This window comes from Arvicola amphibius, chromosome 5, assembly GCF_903992535.2.
Source record: "Arvicola amphibius chromosome 5, mArvAmp1.2, whole genome shotgun sequence".
In the NCBI taxonomy this organism is placed as follows: domain Eukaryota; kingdom Metazoa; phylum Chordata; class Mammalia; order Rodentia; family Cricetidae; genus Arvicola; species Arvicola amphibius.
Window position 1 is genome coordinate 154,856,515 of NC_052051.1, and position 22,087 is coordinate 154,878,601.

The 22,087-nt window shown below is 41.9% G+C and overlaps 1 protein-coding gene across 4 annotated transcripts in view; it reads right to left on the bottom strand.

The window, feature by feature from the left end:
• Znf236 (zinc finger protein 236) overlaps positions 1-22,087 on the bottom strand; it is a 99,876-nt gene that overhangs the window by 21,529 nt on the left and 56,260 nt on the right. For all 4 annotated transcript variants that reach the window (XR_005285438.1, XM_038330484.1, XM_038330483.1 and 1 more), the window contains exons 17-25: positions 21,833-21,936; positions 21,243-21,394; positions 19,680-19,892; positions 16,671-16,953; positions 15,540-15,643; positions 13,310-13,675; positions 12,652-12,797; positions 12,127-12,367; positions 11,469-11,648 (exon numbers count right to left, since the gene is read on the bottom strand). Coding sequence is in view for 3 of the 4 variants with exons in the window: in XM_038330484.1 (XP_038186412.1) it covers positions 11,469-11,648; positions 12,127-12,367; positions 12,652-12,797; positions 13,310-13,675; positions 15,540-15,643; positions 16,671-16,953; positions 19,680-19,892; positions 21,243-21,394; positions 21,833-21,936 (1,789 nt within the window). In the remaining variant the exon portion in view is untranslated. The remainder of the gene's footprint in view (positions 1-11,468; positions 11,649-12,126; positions 12,368-12,651; positions 12,798-13,309; positions 13,676-15,539; positions 15,644-16,670; positions 16,954-19,679; positions 19,893-21,242; positions 21,395-21,832; positions 21,937-22,087) is intronic.

A 22,087-nucleotide genomic window follows, 5' to 3' on the forward strand; every position in this document is an offset into this window, starting at 1 on the left:
ATTCAGAATATATAAAAATTTAAAAATGAGTTAAAAAATGATCCATGAGCCTGGTACCTGAACAAAGTTCTCAAAAGGGGAGGGGATGGCTTAGAAATATCTCAAAATATGTTCACCATGCTAGCAATTAGGAAAATGCAAATCAAAATAACTTTGAGATTTCATCTCACCCCAGTCAGAATGGCAAAGATCAACAAAGCAAAGAGAACCCTCATTCACAGTTGGTGGTATTATTACAAACTGGTTTAGCCAGTGTATAAACTACAGTGACGAATTCTCAAAAAGCTAAAAATAAGTCTACCATTTACCCAGCTATACCACTCTTGGTATATGCCCAAATGACTTAACAACTTACTCCACAGATATTTGCTCGCCCCATGTTTCTTGCTGCTCATTCACAATGGCTAGGAAATAGAAACAACTGAAATGCCCTTCAGCTGACAAACATAATAGAATGTAGTACATAAACTTATGGGATACTATTCAGCTGCAAAGAAAATGGAATTGTGAACTTTGCGGGTAAATGGATGGAACCAGAAGAGATCATAGTGAGTGAGGCAACCCAGACCAACACAGACACGTTTCATGTTCTCTTTCATTAGAAACTCCTAGCTCCAAATTTACAGATGTGAATACATATTCTGGAATAACTGCAGAAGCCAGGAGAGTAAAAGGGACTGGTGACAGGATAGAGGGGTTGGGGAGCAGAGAGAATAGCAGGGTACAAGTAACCTGGTCAAGGAATGGAAAAAGGGGGTCCTTAGGGAGAGGGACTGAGGTAAACACAGAGGATGGTGGGAGGAGCCTAAAGAGGAATAGTAGATACAAGTGACCTAATTAGGGAAATGGAGAAATGGGGGAAAAGGTGGACTCTTTAGGGATGGGAAGGGAGGTAAATACAGAAGAAGTGGAGAAAGTAAAATAACAATAAAGATGCCTGAAAAAAAAGTAAGAAATCATACTATTAACTATTTACCTTTTAAAACCCCTTATAATACATGTAATTCTGTGTATAAATATGCATAAGCAATTTAAATGAACTTTTTTCCATGCAGGCTGACAATGCTCCCTCCAAGAGTCAGAGACCATCTAACAAAATCCCTAGCACCAGACATGAGAAGCCCTCTTTTGAGTTGTTGCTCAAGGCTGTTCATGAGATTCCCAAAACACACTGCTATTGTCCTTGGTTGCCCCCTCAGAGGTGAAAGGTTAAGTCCCTATTGCTGACGACATCATGTACTTCAGAAGCAGGGCCAGAGGCCTGTGAGCTGGCACTGACCTGAATGTCTCTTCCCTGAGGCTCTGGAAACATTGTGAAAGACAGCAGAAAGATTCTGCTGACAATCAGTGAGCTTGCTGTAAGATTGTATCAACTAGTACCACCAGAAGGTGTCATGCAAGCTTCCAGAACAAGTAAGCAACCACAATCCTACACAGCTATAATACCTATGAATCTCAAAAACTGGCATGGCACAAGAACCCTAAGGGTGCAGTAGTGGCTGGCACACACACCCTGGCACTAACTAACCAACAGCTCTCTAGTTGGATTTAAGACCCACTCAACAAGAGGGAAACCGTGCCTGGAACTGGACACCTGGAAAACTACTCAGTGTTAACAGAGTCACAGATCTTGGAGCAGAAACTGTAACTATCACTTTACTAAACCAGCATAATCCCTAACAATGATCTAAACATTTGTCCTTACACCCCCAGGTAAGTATAATCCTATTGCTCATCAAGGAAACTTCTCTTTGCAACAGGCACAGACCACAGAAAATCACAACTAATCAAAATTTGGGGTTATGGAGCTCAGTCCCAGTAGATACATCTACAACACACTCCCATAGCTAAGGCTAAGGAACACTGTTGGAAGAGGGGGTGGAAAGATTCTAAGAGCTAGAGGATCAGATAATTTGCTGTGAGATTGAGTCTATCAGTAATGTCAGAAGCTATACTCATAAGGTCTTACCAACTTGACTGCCTAGACATGAACTCAAAAAGGACAACAAAAAAAGACAAGCTAAAATGGATAGGAAAAAGTTCAAGAGGCCTACACAAAAGACTAGAGGCAGCTAAGAGATGCTGAGAGTTGGATTAAAGGTCTTCTACAGGGAAGAGCACACTGATTAATTATCCAATAAGAAATGGTCAGTCCTGAAAATATACACACAAGTAACATTATACAGACTGCTCAGGTTATATTTAGGAATATACATGTATATACAGATACATATGTGCATTTAAAAACAATGGAAAAGGTCTTGAATTTGAAAAAGAGCTAGGGGGAAGGGAAATGATGGAATTGTATTATAATCTCAAAAATAAAGAAAAGGCATATTAATAAGGCAGATCCTGCTTTAAGTTTGTTGAAATAAGGTCTTGTCTTTTAAGAAAGCATAATATAATTTTATAAAACTTTAGAAGTAGTTTGAAAGATGTAACAGTTTTTTCTTGCAATGAAGAAAAACAACACAGACGAACGGCCAGGACGGAGAGGCTCAGTGTGGCCTTGGTTCCTGTTCTCCAATAACTTCCATGGTGTAGGTACAAGCATAGGGAAGTGCTTTTTGCTATAAAAGCTGGGAAATTTTGTTTCTAAACTGTTAGAAAGTAATAGATTGTTTTTAAATCTAGAGGGAATTAAAGCTAAAGTAACCTATGCAGCACAAACACAGAAACGGCCTTTACTTCACAAAAACAGAGCTCTACTCTAGGAAAAGCAGACTAAAGTAGAACAAAATGATGACACTCGCTTGAGATAAACTTCATTATGAATTCTACATCTGTTCTGGGGACTTTGCCTCTGGAGGCTACCTGGGAGATAGTGGGGAAATTCTTTGTTTTTGTTTTTTGCTTTGAGAGAGGATCTCTATGTAGTCCTGGCTGTCTTGACAATCTCTATGTAGACCAGGCTGGCCTCAACTTATAGGGAGAAGAACATAAAAGCTTGGTGGATTCATGACTGAGGACAAGTGAGTTAATGCAGCTGGCCCTAGGAGGTCACATACTATGATATAGTTCTATGTTAGACATGCAATTGTAAGATTTAACTTTTACTCTGCTGGCTTGGGTCTTTACTCTGAGTCTTCCTTGCTATTTTCTTTTTCTGTTCCTACCTCTTAGAATGGAACTTTGTACTCTAATCTACCACTGCACACTGCAAGTGTATAATTACTTCCTTTTTTTTAATTTAAAGAGTCCCATGACTCTATTTCACCTCAAGTTTCAAAGAAGATTTTGTTCTTGAGCTTCTGAGTGATATTGAAACTGCTGAGACTGGTGAAGGAATTATTGTTTTAGCTGTGGGCAGGGTGATTGTAACACATCAGGCAGAATCGTGAATACTAAGGCAGGGTAATTGTAACACATCAGGCAGAATCGTGAATACTATTTCATTTTCTTGGAGATGAGGTGAGACGTGTTTATCAAATTGACCAGAGGTGGTCTTGGGATGGTTAACACTGTCTATCAGCTTGACTGGACCGAGGAGGAATCTGTGACGTTAGTAAAGCAGGTTTCTGGGTGTTTCCAGAGACAGTTACACTATGCTAGGCAATCCCATCACTGGGGGCTGGCGAACTGTGGAAGATGGGCATCTGGTAAAAGGAAGTAGTTCTCTGGGAGTACACTGCCTTGTCACTTCCTGTCCTCCCTGACTCCTGGCTGTCACGAACACCTCTGTCCCATCACACCATGATATTCTCACTCCTTTGGAACCAAAACTAACCCTGGAAGAAACTTCCTGAGACCATGAGCCAAAATGAATCCTTTCTCCTATTTATGCCAGGCATTTGTCGTGGTGCCAAAATCTGACTTAACACAGACCCTCCATGAATGCTGTGCTGCTCATCCCATTGTCATCTTGACATAACCCAGAGGCACATGGAAAGGGGAAACTCAACGCAAGACTTGCCTCCATCGGACTGCCTGTAGGACACTGACCTAAGAGAGCCCAGCCTGCTGTGGGGAATCCGATCCCTAGAGAAGGGAGCATAGAGAGTAGTTTTAAAAAGGGCTAAGCAGGAGTCGGGGGAAAGCAGCCATCAGCTTTCCCTGTGGTTTCCACTTCAGTTCTTGTTTAAATTCCTGCACTGATTCCCTCAATGATGAATTATGATCTAGAAATAGAAGCCAAATAAATCTTGTTCTCTCCAAGTAGTTTTCGAGCAGTGTTTTATCACAGCAACAATAAGTAAGTATGAAGAAACATAATACCTCACTGTGGAGAGCCAATTTAATCTTTGGGGAAACAGCCTTGGGGTTGAAGGGTAGGGGCTGAACCTTGACATTTCCAGAAGAGTGCAGGGTCCCAGGGACCCACTCTCTGATCCCACACACGAGGAAAACATCTTTGAACCATACTGAGTAGTAAAGATGGTAAACACATGGCCAGTGGTTAAATTTCTAGAGATGATAAGAAAGAATACACTTCAGACCTTTAAAAAACGCACACGCATGCACGCACGCACGCACACACGCACCTCAGACTTTTGAAGAAACATTACAGAGGAATGCATGCTGCATAACTTTAGCAATACACAATATATGGTGACTATTTTACCCATCACAGACTCAATTATAAACTGAAACTCTAGATGTAGTCAATTATAATGGAAAAAAAGTTTCCTAAATTGAAGGGCGCGGGAGAGATGGGAAACAAAACAAAACACAATTAACTCTTTCGTTTCAAATTAGTAAGTAAAGAATTAAGCTCAATGACACTGCATTTAAAACTTTAAACCAAACAGACGAACAAGCAGGACCTCGGTAACTTTACAGCAGCCAGGAGAAAGGCGGCAATGACTGTGCCCCAAGTTCTGCTTTTGTACATGTTTGCACCTGCTAATGTGCCATCCAGACAAAAGCCCTTGATCAAGTGAGAGGGAAAGAAGGGGATGAAAAATTCCTCTGAGGTCCTATGTAGCCATGACTGTGCTTTCAGCGAAAGCCTTCCTCAGCTCAGCAAAAGGCCAACAGTTAAACAGAAATATACCACAGACTTCCCAGAATCCATTTCAGCTCACCAAGGCATCGTCAAGGGAGCAATGCAGACAGTTTCCTATGTTCTATGGTGTACTCTCAGCACCATCACGCGCTACAATAACAGACACACAACAGATTCACCAATTCTTTAACACCTGGAATACGGGTGAGCCACAACTACCCTGTTCAGGCAAATACTCGCAGATTTCATTCAATTTTGCCACACAGTAGATAAATAAACAACTGGCAGATAACGTATTTTGAATGAATACAGAAGATGTAGTAAGGGGCCTCTTAAAACAATGGTGTGGGGAGCCAATTAGTCAGTCAGTGCACATGTGCTCAACCTACTGCGTCCCTGTACTCAGTATCCTTAAAACATGATTAATAAAAACCCAGAGACAGATACTGGGGTTCAACCTGAAGGTCAGAAAAGCAAAACAGCCAGCTACTGCCTCTTGCCTTGACATCAGTCTGAAATGGCGATGCTGCCTCCAGGTATCTCAGACTGAGACTGTGTCCGTGAGCTGTCTCCTCCCATCTTATATTCTTCTCTAGAGCTGGGATTAAAGGCGTGCACCACTACAGCCCAGTTTCTATGGCAACTAGTGTGGCTATTGGGATTAAAGGTGTGTCACTGCCGCCTGGTCTGTAAAGCTGAACAGTGGGGCTGTTTTACTCTCTGATCTTTAGACAAGTTTTATTTATTTATTTATTTATTTATTTGTTTGTTTGTTTGTTTATTTATTTATTAAAACAAATGAAATGTCACTACAATATCCTAGCAACTACATGACACTACTGTAGTTTCAATAGTGTCACAGTAACCCTTCTGCACTCGTATAACCTTAGTGTAGCCCTACAGCCATAAAATGCCCAGTGAGTATCATATTACACTTTAGGGAAAGTGCACTGAACATGTCTAAGACAAAGCCCCACTGCTCTCAGAGCTAGGCCTTTGGTTGTGAACCCACAGAGCCAGTGCTTCCTGACACACTCCTCAGGCTTTTTTCTCTGCAGGAGAATACTGTAACAAAGACACTCTATCTTTCCATACAAAAATACACGAAGACTACTACTTTCTCCTCATTTGATATATAGATCTGGAAAACGAAGTTAACAAATGAAGGAAATCCCTGTAAAGTAAGAAAACTAGGTACATTTGAACTCCCAAGTCATTTGTTTGTTGGTTTTTTTGAGACAAGGTTTCACTTTGTGGTCTTGACTGTCCTGGAACTTGTCTGTAAACCAGGCTGACCTTGAACTCAGAGATCTGCCTGCCTCTGCCTCCCAAGTGCTGAGACTAAAGGTGTATCCACCACGCCTGGTCAAGCCTGACTTTATGCAGCACAGACAAAAACCCTCTGAAAGCCTTCTTCAGTTTTGTTAGTCTGTCACCTAGGGCTGAGAAAGTCACAACCCAGAACAAAATTAAAAAGCAGGATAGACTTCTGTCCTCACAGAACTATACACAAAACACAAATACTTATGAGATGATACATCACATAAAAACAAAACCTGAAGCTAATGTGTTCTTTGTGCTTTGAAGAACGTCTTACTCACACCCTCCCCCCCTTTGGAAGCAGGGTCAAGACATAGAGCTCTTGCTGACCTAGAACTCCTGACCCTCTTCAGTGCTGAGATGAGGCTGTGTGTGCTCTAAGGTATGCCACACTTTATAAAACAGTGGTTCTCAGCTGAGCAGCACCCAGATCACAGGCAGCTTCTGACTCCCCCTTGAGGAGGGCTGCAGCCCTGAGTGGACCAGAAACTGTGCCAACTGTAAGGGACCAGCATGACCATCAATGACTTATTCCTGGGGGTAGACAGGGAGCTACTCTATGAATAAAATCAAACTTGTGGGACACAACAAACCAAGGAAAGGATATCACTCACCAGGGCCCCATAAAGTCATGGACATCTAATGCTATGAAGGCGTGGCCTCACAGCAATCTACCATCTGATACTTGGTGCATATGTCAAGGATCAACAAGGAGAGGACTCCTCAACTGCCTGGGACTTTCAGGTTGGCATGGTACCTGCACTGGACAGTTTTATGGCAACTTGACACAAATTAGAGTCATCATTTGAGAAAAACTCTTCAATCAGAAACAAGCCAGTCCATTGTGGGTGGGGCCATCCCTGGGTTGGTGGTCCTGTGTCCTATTAGAAAACAGGCTGAGCAAGCCCTATGAAGCAAGTCAGTAAGCAACACCCCTCTATGGCTTTTGCATCAGCTCCTGCCTCCAAGATCCTATCATGTTTGAGTTCCTGTCCTGACTTCCTGACAACAAACTGTGATGTGAACTGAATAAACCTTTCTTCCCCAGGGTGATCTGGCCATACTTATGCACCACAGCAACAGTAACCCTAAGACGGCCCCATTGCTGAAGCTGGTTTACTCAACTGCCTGCCTGTTCATCTGCTCAACCATCCAGATCTGGACCTGAACCCACTGTATTTGTTCTCAAACCCTGATTCAGCCTTTTACCTCACACTTGGAACAACCTCACTCTCAAACCACAACCCTAGCAGGTCCCTCCTGGCACTGGTCTGGTTTGGTCAATATTTTTCCTCAGCCCACTTTTGAAACTTCTTGAACTGGAACTCTGCAGCCTCTTTATTAGCCTGTATTCATTCTGTAAACCACATATATAGAAACATTTACTGTATGCTTTGTGATATGAAAATATTAGAAATTAAGATTGGAATGAAAGACACTCCACTCATCTATGGCAGGACTATATGACAAAGTGCTGTCACTGAAATGACTAGACCTGTGTATTTACTGCTATTTTAAAAATTCTGAAATTGTGGAAAGATTGTTTACTTCGTTCTGGCATAGTGCATCATGACACTGTCGCCAGAGTACTAGAAAAACAGGCACGGTCATAATGCCCAGTCCTAAAAGACAGTCTTGTGATGTGGGAGGTCCTTCTGTATATGTGTTGCTTTTATTGGTTAATGAATAAAACTGTTTCAGCCTATGGCAGGGCAGAATTAAGCCAGGCAGGAAATCCAAACAGAGATATATATAGAGAGAGAAAGTAGAGTCAAGGAGATGCCATGTAGCTGCCGAAGAAAAATGATGCTGCTGCCAGAACCTTACCAGTAGGCCATAGCCTACAGATAAACAGAAATGGATTAATTTAATATATAAGAGATACTAAGCTATTGGCCAAACAGTATTATAATTAATATAGTTACTCAGGTCTGAGCAGTTGGGAAACAAATGAGCAGTCTCTGAGCGCAGTTTAGTTCCTTCATTTATTAAATGTGAGCTCTTTACCTATATTTTATGATATCTGCCACAGTTGAATCCATGGCTGCGTGCCTATCTAGTGTAATACAGCAGAGTTGCATAAAGAATCATCTACAGACTGGCCGGACACTGGTCACAGGTCCCAGTAACAGACTTATCCTTCACTTAGTTCACTATACCCAAACCAATTGAGATTAGTAAGGTCTCAAACCCCAAAGAAATAGATCTCAAAATAAAGTTCAAATTTACTCTTTAATAAATGTGTTCAACATACAGTACTATCCTCAAAGCTTTTGGGATTTTCTGTTTGTTTATGTTTTGTTTTTTCTGTTTGTATGTTATATTTATTATGTTCATTTATTTGTTTTGAGACAGTTTCTCTGTGTAGCTCAGGCCATCCTGGAACTCAAAAGATCTGCCTGCCTCTGCCTCCCAAGTGTGGGATTAAGGGCATGCGCCACCACCCCCAGATGGTAAACTTTTTGCTTTTTAATAATATTTTGTAACATTAATAAATATATGACCTATATTTTACTCAATGGAAGTATTTGTCCATACTTTTTAAACTACTTGAGAATTCTACTTTATTTAGGAACTTAAAACCACATTTCTTTTTGAAAAACACTTTCACTTAACTGAAAACACTTCCAAATGTAGTTCACAACCAGACGCAGTTAAAACATGTCTACATGTGGATGAGGGACATCACCAAATACTAACAGAACCTTCCTTGGTCGACTTCCACACAAAGCTTCCAGGCTTAGCCAATGCTGAACATCCTGTGTTGACAGCTTCCCCTCCAGTGTATTCCAACTGCTTGCCAGCATGCATTAGCATCTGTGACATGTTCCTATAAGGGACATGTAATATTTACCTAGATGATGCACAACACAGTAAAAACATCTACTGAAGCTTCCATGAATACCACGCAAATGCTTTGCAAGACTTGAAAAAGACAAGATGCCTTGGAACTCTGCTGTAATATCAGGAGTGAGTGAGGTAAGACTTAAGGGAAAAGAGCATAAGAGTATGAGGATGCTGTACTGCAGTTCTGAACTACGACCTACTCCCTGGGCACTCCAGACAGACAAGAAGTGCAGCCATGCATTATAAACACAAATATGGGAAAAATAAAGAGAAAGCATTACTGTTATCAGCCAGTTGTTTAACAGAGCCTAGGGAGAGTGCTCCAATCCATGCCACGCCTCACTAGACGTCACTTTCCATTAACAACTGGCTGCAAGCATCCAGTCAGAGGTCATCTGCTGGGTATGGACAAGTCCAGTTTGGAGAGAAAGACCATCCTTCCTTTTTATACAATGTTTTAGTTTTTGTCTCCAAATGTTAGGACTTATATACTCCTATAAATCTACATGACTTAAATAACACTACATTCACACCACATACCATCCTGTACATCACACAAACCAAGTGACAACTTGTATATGGCATCAGATGCTTTCAACAAGTGACACACAATGCTCTGCCTGAATAACCAGCCAGAAATTGTCTGACTCAACAAACCCTTTAACTAAAATAAACAAACACTTAATGTTATATACGGCTACCCTTTTATTATACCCATAACAATAGCATAAGAATATGGCCAAGTATAGAAAAACAGAAAATACAAAAGTGAAGAACTTAGTTTCTAAGCTATAAGTAAGAATTCTTCAGATGTTTTTGATAAGACCTAACACATATCCAACAATGAGAACACGCCAAAAAAAAAAAAAAAAAAAAGAAGAGTTAGTGAACCATACAAAACCCAATGTTAATAATATGTGTTGTCCTGCAGCAGGTAAAAGTCACAGCATGTCATTCAAAAGTACAAATACATCTGAAAGTAAGACCCTCCTGAAAAACAAAACTTCTACTTGGAGTTCTGGTAAAAATGCTCTTACTTTATAACTGTTCTTACAGTATAACTGTAAGGTGGTTATGAGCTTTAAATGCACTGTTACATGAGAGGAAGTGCTATAAATTTATTAATTCAAGAATAACATACGGGCTGGGGATGCAGCTGCCTGCCAGCATGTACTTACGCACAATGCCAGACTTAACCCCTAGCCTTGACATGGGATGTGATGGCTTGGATGAGAAACGCCTCCACAGGCTCTTGTAGCCAACACCTATTCCCCAACTGGTGGAGCTGCCTAGGAAGCCTGAGCACCTTCTGCTGGAGGAAGTAGGCCACTGGGGGCAAGCTCTGCGTTTACAGCCTTACTCTATTTCCAGTTCACTGTCTTCTGCTTTCATTGTGCAGCTGAGATGTGATCTCTCTGCTTTCATTGTGCAGCTGAGATGTGATCTCTCAACTTTTTTCTGATCCTGCTGCTTGCTACCTACCATGCCTCACCTGCCATTATGAGCTCTGCATCCAGAAGCATAAACCCAAATAAACTCTTCCTTGTAGAAGCTGCCTTGGTCCTGGCGTTTATCACAGCAATGGAAATAACTAATACACCAGGCACAGTGACACATGCTTATAATTCCAGTACTGAGGAGGCAAAGGAAGGAGACTCAGAGATTCAGCTTCATTCTTGGCTATGTAATGAGTTTGAGGCAGGCCTGGGCAAGACCTTGGCTTCCATTTAAAAAAAAAAAAAAAAAAAGACTTAGTTTACATGAAGGAATGAAGACTGCAGAGCAAGGAATCATGTGGACAAAGCATACTAGCCCATACTACACAGGCCAGAGCACACTGTGAGAGTGACTCTAAGGATCAGGGAGGGACAGCAAGGGACACCTCAGACCAGCGACTAACATTTTGGGTGATTTGGTGATGTCAAGTACTCTTTATTACCAAATTCAATGCTCTAACATATTCAAAACTTTCTACATAATCTTAGTAGTGTTCTAAAGATATAAGAGTAGAGGAGACCATAGAAGGTTTTTACAGTTTCTTGTACAGATCTCAGATGAGTGATGTTTCTTTAGTGTATAGAACAGGAGCAGCAGTCAGGAAGTTCCTCACACTGGTGTCTGCTAAGCAAAGACATATGGCAAAAGTGGCCAACTCTAAACATTAATTCCACAATCAGCACTACAGAAACAGGAAGTCGGGTAAGAAACACACGTTTGTTTCTGACACCAGACTTCATTAGACTTGAACCTGTCACACAATGAGATGAGATGTCTTTATGTCTGAGTGCTACAGAGACACGAACAAGATGGCCTTAAGCTATAAGCCAACAGACATCTACAATGCGAACTTACTAACCAGAGATTGTCAGCGTGATCTCCTGTGGAGAGCCCGAGGATGATGTGGCAGTGGGGCCAGCAGCCTGGGCAAGGACCTGGCTGAGACTTGAGTTGTTGATGGTCAGGGTGATCTCGTGGGGGCCCGTCGAAGTGGATACGAGGCCTTGTGAAGTCATCACTTGAGTGAGGTCCTGTGTCCCTGCTCATCATCACAGAGCAAATAACACTGAGCGCTAATGAAACACATTTCTCCTGGTTTCTATGAAAGGCATCTTAAAGATTATTTTTAAAATTCAAAGACTTAGAATAAATTATCAGTCACTTCTAATTACTTTATCTAATAAGATAAAACTTGCTCTAGAATTCACAAAGCCTTATGTTTGATTCCCCAGTACCATAAAGAAAGAGAAGAGGAGAAAAAGAGAGGGGGCACGAGGAAGAGAGGAGCTAAGTGAAATGATAAAACAAGAAACCAGTTTGAGAAAAATAATTCTATGAACAATAAAATGGACATATGCAGAACTAACACCACTGAAACTAAGAAAACCTTGGGGTTTTTATTTCTTTGGTGAGCTTTAAAGGAGATGAAAATGACAACATACCAACCTAACAACTGTGTTACCATGAGAAACAAAACAAAATCCCAGTTTCTACAATAAAGAGCAGTGGGCTCTTACCGCTGCTGCTGGTGGTCAGCACGGAGTCCTGCTCAGAGAGTGGGCCAAGGGTCAGATTGGCAGACGTCACTGTGGGCTGTAAGGACAGGCCTGAGATGGGCTGGATGACAACACTGGCTGGGACAGTGCTGTCTGATGTCTGAAGAGAGTTGTTCTGTGAGCCAGTGCTAGACTCTGCTGTGACTGGCTGAGCAAGCAGGTTACCCTGCTGTAGTGTTTGCTGCAGAATGCTCGGGTCAATCTATAAAGCAACACATGTATATGTAAGTGAGAATTTTGTGCTGCGTGTGATTCAGACAAAGTTAAAGCACAGAAAATGGGCTGGAGAGGTGGCTCTGTGGTTAAGAGCACTGCCTGCCCTTCCAAAGGTCCTGAGTTCAGTTCCCAGCAACCACATGGTGGCTCACAACCATCTGTAATGAGATCTGGTGCCCTCTTCTGGCCTGCAGACATACATGCAGACAGAATACTGTATACATAATAAATAAATAGATTTAAAAAAAGAAAGAAAGAAAACAATGGTACCTGCAGAGTGATATTGTTGATGCTGGAGGTATCAATTCCAGAAATCTGAACATTTGGTCCAACCAAATTAGCAGCCAGCTGTAATTGGATACCTTCCAGAGTGGCCAGACTCCCATCAGTCAAAGACACTGTCAAGTCCCCACCAGCTGGTCAGAAAATGAGAAACAAAAGGACTTAACAACATAAATGTAAAAAAACTCACTTTTTCCATAGGGATTTTAGAACACAAAAGTTTTACATGTTGTAATATATCTAGTTAAGGACTACAGATATTTGTGGCTTTCATATCCCAAATGGAAAAACAGAGTAGGAAAAGTCCACAGGACGTCAAACAGCTGCAGGAACTGTGCACTTACTTGTAAGTGCACATAAATCCACCTGGTGTAATGTGATGCTGTTTAAGCAGTGTGTGACCAGTGCCAATGGATGACTTCGCTAGTTTAAGGGGTGAGATGTGAAAATCAGATACTGGACTAATCTAGGAGAACACCAAGCAGGAGGAAGTGTGCTGAGACTCATGGAGCGAAAGCTGATCAAAGTACTAAAGTGTTTAAAGTAGATACAGTGACAGGTGCAGTGACACTGCCCTATAAAGGAAAGGCTCGCACGACTGCCTTGCTTTGGGGACAGATGAGAGGGATATATGTTGGTTTCTTACCTGAAACAGAGGCAGGAAGGATAGCTTGACCCACCAGCCCTTGCTGAAGCATATTCTGATCAAACTGCCCTGTTAGAACAGAGTTGTTCATGATGAACACATTGGGGTCAGTGGAAGGGGAGTTGAGGAGGCTCACAGGTTGCAGACTCTCTGATGAACTTCGGGTCACAGGCTTCCTGTTTTTCTTAGGATCTGATTTGTAATGAAACTGCATATGAGTCTTCCTCCTTCCAGAAGTACGGAAGCGCAGCTCACAGTGAGGGCACTTGAAAGGCTTTGCCCCTGTGTGCAGGCGCATGTGCACCTTCAGGCTTCCTTTTGTGGAGAAGGCATTGCTGCAGACATGACAGCTGAACAGCTTCTGGCCTACAAGAACACCAGCAAGAATCAGTAGGAACTCGTGACAGCCTGAGCTCACAGAAACCTACTAGGCAGCATGAACATACCGTGCTGGGTTCATGGACCAAAGTGCTTCAGGCTCTCAACCAAGGATGGTATGACCACACAGGAAACTGCAGAAATCTTCCTGTCCACTGTCTACAATCTGGCTAGTGTTTCCACAACCCTCTGAGACTTTGTACTCTGAAATCACTACAATCCATAGAATCTTGACTGAAACATTTGATTTACCTTCACTAGAAGACTTAGCCCTGAGTCATTTTTATTTCTGTCCAGAGGTTATTTAAGATCTCAGGGTCTACTGGAAAGAGAAAGGCCATCACAGACAGCAGCTCACTTGGAAAAGTGTGCATGGGGAATACCATCCTGAGCCCAGAGGCCCTGTGTCCAGTGTCATGTATCTTGTTCTGGTTCTTCTCATCATCATCTGCATAATAAAAGCCACCAAGGTACAAATGCCACTGACAACTGCCCTAGAAGAGCTCAGGATCAGAAACCCAGGAAGTAAGTGCCACCCTTTACCAGGGATGATCAAGCAGACTCAAGGTGGCATTAGTAAGTCTATGATCCTATATTGCTCTGGGGTCTCCAAAAGTCACCTTGTCATTCCAAAGAGGGAAACATTTTTTCTTGCCTGCATAGCCCTAGCTGAACTCCCACCCCATATAGCCTGGAACAGCTAAACTAATCTAGAGGAACAACTGGGCACCTAGTATGTGAACAGTCTTCTGAACCTGGGTCTTCTGAGCTGAGCAAAGTAAGCCTCTCCACCCTCAGCAAGTTCATAGCAAAACATAAGAGACACTGGGAACCTGATGAAACAACTGCATATGATAAAGTCTTAATAAATGAGTTTATCCCTCTTTAGTTGTCAATAATAATCCATCAGTAAAGAATCACAGAACTTCACATCAACATAAGCATATGAAATTCCGTTTGTACTTACTTGTTCAAACTCATAACCAAAAACTTTGGAATATGGGCTAATTTGATGATGCTCCCCAGTGGCCCACAGTAATGATGTCTGACATTCACTGAAGAGTTCCTATGTCTCAACATGCCAAACACACTACTACGTTACGTCTTAATACAAATAAAATATCATGGAGTTGGGGGGCTATGCGACTACTATCCTCATGTCACATGCAAGATGTCTATGGCTCAGGGAAGATGCCTTCTAATTCAGCAGTTCTCAACGTTCCTAACACTGCAACCCTTTATATAGTTCCTTAAATGGTGCTGACCCCTAACTTTAAAACTCTTCTCATTGAGACTTCATAACTGTAATGATGCTTCTGTTGTGAATTATAATGTAAATATCTGTGATTTCAAATGATCTTAGGCAGCCCCTGTGAAAAGGGTCAACAACCCACAGGTTGAGAATCACTCTTCTAACAGGAGACTTCAAGGAGCAAAGATTTGTGCTTTTAAAGCAACTAACTTTAATATCCTCAAGTCAGGTAAAGAAAAAAGCCAAGGAAACAAGACACCATTTTCCCCTTGATGAGATTCTCCTTACATAAAAAGATACCATAATCTGGTAACTGTCAGCAGACTAGCCAAGTCCTAGCAAACTGAATCTCTATGGGAACCTTGTGAAAGAAGAACAGAAAGTCCGAGTAAGAATACAGTTAGTTCGTAATTTGATTTTTGATGTTTTATCCCTCCATCCCTTTAACAGTTTTACTTTCCTTACATCAGGAATAAAAAAAACTTTTTAATCTATTTTTTCATAGTTCCTAATTTTGAGTTCTCTGCAATTTAGAAGCATTGTGTACAAAACATTCACACACAGCCCAAGGAATCTGCAGTGCTGAGGGGCCCTACTCACCGGTGTGAGTCTTCACGTGGCAATCTAGTGTGGACTTCACGGTAAAGCTCTTCCCACATTCATCACACTTATATGGCTTCTCTCCAGTATGGATTCTAACATGCCTATTAGAAAAACATTTCTGACTAAGGAATTTTACTTTTAACTATATACATATTTATAAGAAACTTCATAAACTTATAACCATATAAATAAAAATCATAAGCTATATTTCTGATTAAATCTGGCCAAATAAAGCTTCTAAACTTCACTATATAACAGCAAGTGCAGTCTCCACATGGTGCACTAACTGCAGTCTTGATAGCTCTGCTGTTCATTAAGGTGCTCTGTGCACCTCACCTGCTGGCTCAATAATCTCCTGTTTATTAAGGTGCTCTGTGTGCCTCACCTGCTGGCTCTATGATCTCCTGTTTATTAAGGTGCTCTGTGCGCCTCACCTGCTGGCTCTATGATCTCCTGTTTATTAAGGTGCTCTGTGCACCTCACCTGCTGGCTCTATGATCTCCTGTTTATTAAGGTGCTCTGTGCGCCTCACCTGCTGGCTCTATGATCTCCTGTTTATTAAGGTGCTCTGTGCGCCTCACCTGCTGGCTCTATGATCTCCTGTTTATTAAGGTGCTCTGTGCACCTCACCTGCTGGCTCTATGATCTCCTAGAGCCAAGCTTTGCGTCATGACTGCAGACTAGATGGCAACAACTAGATATGGCTTGCTTTTTTCCTCTACACAGCCCTAGAACTCTTACCAAGTTCTCAACCACTCTGCTATATATGCACATCAGTTATCAGTTAGTGGCTTGACCTATGACATCTGGTGGTCTCTAGTTTGTTCTGTGCTTTCACTCTGACTAGCAGCCCTCTGTAAAAAGTTATCCGCCAGTCTTCTATGTCTGCACAGCCTGGCACTCTATGTTCTGCAATTAAGCTGGTTAATTTTCTGCTTCTATCACAATCATATAGGAAGATGCATAAGCAACAAAGTCATTCAACACCATTCTACACGAGCTCACTACCAAGTCGATGCAGGTTTAGAACAACATACTCCATGGATAACATCCCATACCGGCGTGAAAAGCACCAGAGTCCACTTTCAAGTCTGCAAGAGCTCTGTATACAAGTGACAGCATCCTCACCTCACCAGGTCGCTGGGCTTCTTGAAGCTCTTAGGACAGTATGTGCAGCAGTTGGCATGCTTGGGTTCAGCCTCAAGCTCTGCTTGCTTATCCTTCATCTCACTGATGCGGTCCTTCTCTGCAGCTGACTGCACTAGGACCTTCTCAGACACTGTAGCACTCTCCTGGGGCTGAATTTTGGCCAGCTGGGCTGTTTCCTCGTCTGTGAAAGTGATGACCTCAGGACGAGGCTTTCTTGATGCACTTCTGTCACAATTTTCTTCCTCATCCTCCATACATGTGTCTATTAAAAGCATGGGGAAAGGGTTCAAAATCCCCATTAACATGAGAAAATGAAGGGGAAGCATGTAAGTTTAGTATTAGTGATTTAATTAAGCCACATTTCAGACAGCAAACAGCTACTTTTCCAATTGGGGCTAATGGGGACTTGTATGACCAGGAAGAAGGAAGACAAGTGAAGGAGGGCCCAGGAATCTGCAGTGGTTGAAGGCCAGCTTCTGCCAGCTTGCAGACCCAGAAGCTTAAATCCACCCAGTCCACAGACCCACCAGGATTTATAGATATTCACATAGGACCATGGGACAAAATTTAATACTAGGTGAATAAAGCCAGATGCTCAAAAATCAGAGGTGAACAAACTAGCAAAGAACCCTCAGTTTGATGAGAATGACTACTTAAAATGCATACATGCACACATATTCAAGTTCCAGTTGCCGAAAAGACCAAACTGCTATGAAAATGTTAGGATAAAAATATAGGACTGCGGGCCAGGGGCTCAGGGCGGAAACACTTAAATCCAACACAAGCAGAACTAGGGGAGGTGTGAGAAACCACTGACTTATGCTCTCGAACACAATGGGCAAGAAAAGATGGGACAGACAGGAAGGAGACGGGCTGAAAGGGGATCAGTCATGGAAGACAGGGCCCAGAAATTCAATATCTACTCAGAAAAGTTCTATAAAAAGAAAATACCACAAATAAAAATTTCCTAATACATTTGTAAACTCTGAAAGCTTTAGGAAAATGTAATAGCTAGTGGCCCCCACCAACACTTGACATTGAAATATGGAGATGATTGTGTTAAAATTTTTCAAATAACCAAGATATATACAGATCCACATAGAAAAAGTCATGAATGAGGAAAAGACAATAAAATTAAGCAAAATACATAGTAAAAATAGAAGATGGCTCAAGTAAAGCCAAATGGCTAACCATTCCAAATGTGAAGAAATTAAAAGCCATTCACAAACACTGGTGGGGCAGAGTAAACCACAGGTGAGAGAAGAAAACAAGAAGACTCATCAGTGTCTGTAAATGTAGTGAGTATGACAGAGTCCTAAAAGGGACCCATATATCAACTGTAATATCGACTTAATGGCATCTATGCTTTCTCTCTCTCTCTTTTTTTAAAAAAAGATTTATTTATTTATTATGTATACAGTGTTCTGCCTGCAGACCAGAAGAGGACACCAGATCTCATTACAGACGGTTGTGAGCCACCATATGGTTGCTGGGAACTGAACTCAGGACCTCTGGAGAGCAGGAAAACTGAGTAGCTTTTTATGATTCCTCAGCTCTCCTGGCAGAATGTAACTACTAAAACAAAGGCACACCAAAGCACTGTCATATGGAACTACTTTTTAGACACAGACAGCCAGAAGCCCGAGTCCTGGGAACTTGTCTGCTGATGAAGCTGAATGAATAACTGCTTTGCAGCACTGAAGTCAAGACGTTTGCAATTAAACTGTAAAGACTCACTTTCCAAACTGTAAGACAAATCTACACTACTCTCAGATCCTAGGGTCTGACTCATAACCTCATGGATAGATGACCACAAACAAATGAGGGGATAATCAACTGAGAAGAAAGCAAAGACTTCCTCCGCATATTTCATCTCTGAGTACTGACCAAAAGACTGTAAGTGGCATGGGCATGGCACTGAGCACCACTGTTCAGTAACAGTACCAGCTACTAACACAACAAAAATCACACACACACACACACACACACACACACACACACACACTACATGGCTCTATGATAACTACACTCACTAAACATGACACTGCTGTGTGCTGGTATCACTTGTGAAATTAAAACATGCACATTCTAACACCAATTTCACCTGTGGAATTTACTAAAAGGAAGCCAGCCAATAAACAGAAGCAGCAGAGTCATAAACTTAAGGCTCAGGATTCAGGCAAATTAACCTGAGTAATGTTTGGTAGGAAATAAGATTGGTTTCTCCAACAACACAGTGCCGAATGTGAACTAAATGAAGTAATGCAATCTGACACTGAGCATAGCTCTGGCCAGGGGGAAATTCTCACAAATGTAGCTCTACAGTTTCAGGGGAAATCAAACTTAGCTCTGCATTCATCTATAGCACATCATAATAAACACAAGTATAGGGATGCATCTGTACAGATCTGTGCTCACTATGTCAAATACAAGTAAAAACCTCAGTATAGGAAAGCTCTGTGCATTATAAAGTACAGCGCAGCATCACAAGTTAGAATGAACTCCACCCAAGTGCATGCTGAGTGCAGCTGCTAGGGCACATTTGAATCAGAAGCCACGTCAGTACATGGTGACCAGGAAAGCTGAACAACTTCATTGTGAGTCTCTGGATTTTTTTCTCAAAAGGCATGTGGACTTTCATATTCAGAAAATAAAACTACAGAGACATAAACTGTAGTTATATTAATTCACGGCTTCTCAGATGCAGGTAAAAGTACATGCTGCACAAGCCTGGCAACCTAAGCTCAATTTCCAGGACCCATGTGAAGATGGAAGGAGAGAGAATTAACTCCACAAAGCTGTCCTCTGACCTCCACATATGTGGCACGGCACATACACATACCATGTCCATTCAATAACACATTCTTAAATTAAAAATTCAAGGTACTACTAAGCTTAATTTGTAAGACTACAGTATTCATATCAATTTGTAACTTATAACTAAATTGGCATTTGACCAGTAAACTTTCAATCCAAAACAGAAACTACCTCCTCCCTCTGTGTCTGCAGCTGCTGAGGTTGCAGATGAGACTGCCTGGTGTCTCTTCATGTGCTTTTTACAGTGAATCGCTGTGCGAAAGCCCTCTTCGCAGAACGGACACTTGTAAGGCTTCAAGCTCATGTGTGTGGCCATGTGCCGCGTGAGGCTGCCATTGGTGGTGAAGGAGGCACTGCAGATGCTGCAGCTGAAGGCCTTGACTCCTGTATCAACAGACAAAGCAAGACAGGGAACGTGCCACTTCATTACCCCAGAATCGTAGGCATTCAAGGACAAACAAGTAACACGAGGGGTTTATCCTGCTTACAGTTCAAGGTTTTGACTGGATACTGTCTGAGACATGAACAATGGCAGAGCATGTCTTCCCAGATCTCTACTAATGCCCACAACAAGCCAAGACTACACCGTCCCCACCTTTGACATCTCAGCTGGGGCTTGTTTGTAGACAGGACCCTCAAAATGCTTCTCTGGATCCATCTTCGAGCTGCAGCCACCGCTTATTAGTTAGACCAGGAAGGACCTGTGAAGCCTTTCCATGGCCTCACTTCTAATGAAGTTCAGTGCTACAGACCCTGTCTGACAGAACAGAGCCTCAAAAGCACCTCGACTGATCCTGCCTTCCCTCAACAGACGGGCTATCTCTGTCTCCAGAACAGTTCTTCCTATGTACCACTAATCTCACAACCAACTTTTCAACAGCTCTTAAAATCACCCCCTAGTCAGCAACAGACACATCCACTGACTTTTCTTCCTCTGTGCATTTGTAAGTGGTGCACCACCATTTTCAAATAAAGCATTATACAGAATACACACAGAAGCTAAATATGTGTAATATATTAAACAGAATGTGTTCAACAGATAACTGTAATTTAATCATAAATGATAAAGATCTAATGTTCAGGCTCTATTTTTAACTCTTTACCAAACTGATGATAATAAAACAAATAGCCTAACTTTAAAATGAGAGAATGATTATAACAGACAATCCTCAACAAGTACAAGGTAACAAACTCAACACCATGAGCCACTCAAGATACATAAATCATACCCCCAACAAGTGGTTGCTTCTCACCCAAGTATGGTGACATCAAAGAGAAACACAAAACAATGCATTGATGGGATGAGGAAGAATCAGGACCTTCATACATTTTCTGGCAAAATGATTGCCTGGAAAAATTTGATTGAGCTTGAAAGTTTACAGGTGGGCTTGCTTCAGTGTTTTGAACACATGCTAAGCAAGTGTTCCCCAATAATCACCATCCCAGAACCATACCCAACCCTAAAAAGGGTTATTCCTATGGCCCAGCAATTGTGTTCTTTGATGGAGAAATAAAGTCATGTCTAGATAGAACTGTTCACAGAAGTCAAATAGTAAAACTAATAAATAGGTAAATTAAGCTTGATTTATCTGTCTAATGCAGTATTACAGACCATAAAAAGAATCATAGTACTAATACATGCTATAGCACAGATGAACCTTGAACAAAGTACTGTATGAAGACACTAAAGACCATTTATTCTATAGGATTTTTCTACAAGAAACAGACAGTAACCTGTATGTGTCTTCTCATGAGACTTGAGGACGCCAGAGGAAACAAAACCTCGCCCACAGAGCTTGCACTTGTAGGGTTTCTCCCCCGTGTGTGAGCGCACATGCTGCTTCAAGTGGCTGGATTTCTTGAAGCCTTTGTTGCAATAGTCACATCTAGAAACAAAACAAAGAAAACTCAGACCCTGTTCACTCAGAGCATGACTGCTGAGCAGCCAGATACCTAGCAACAGAGGGGAACAAAGCAGCTTTAGCATGCTCACCAAGTGGTCAGTGTTCTTAGATAAACCATAGCACTGTTCCATACCCAGGGCACAGAGCAGGCAGTACAAAATAGAGGCAACGACAATTAATAATCAAGTTCTTTGTAATCGTAAATGTATTATTTTGAAATTGATAAATGCTATAACTCACCAGGTGACCGTATTTGATTTAATCGTTACTCAAACACAACATGAACAACCTCCTGGCTCCTTTATAAACTGATAAAGGTGGAGAAACTAATTCAGTCTGAGAAAACAGCTGAAGAGCACTTGACCACTGCAGGTGTACAGTCAGCACTCAGCCTGGGAGCTGGATCTGAGCAGTGATCACCTGTAAGAGCGCCTGCTCTGCTCCTCGCTGTCCTCCAGGAACTGTGGACGCTGTGGCTGTAGGTCTAGATCCTCTTGAGATGACTCTGGAAGCAAACGAGTTGCCTAAAATGATCAGAAATATAAAGCAAGACTTTACATGGCGGACAATGAGGGCTGCTGAGAAGCCAAGGACAATGACACTGGATTTGGATCCTACTACGCATACTGGCTTTGGGGGAGCCTGGCCTGTTTGGATGCTCACCTTCCTGGACCT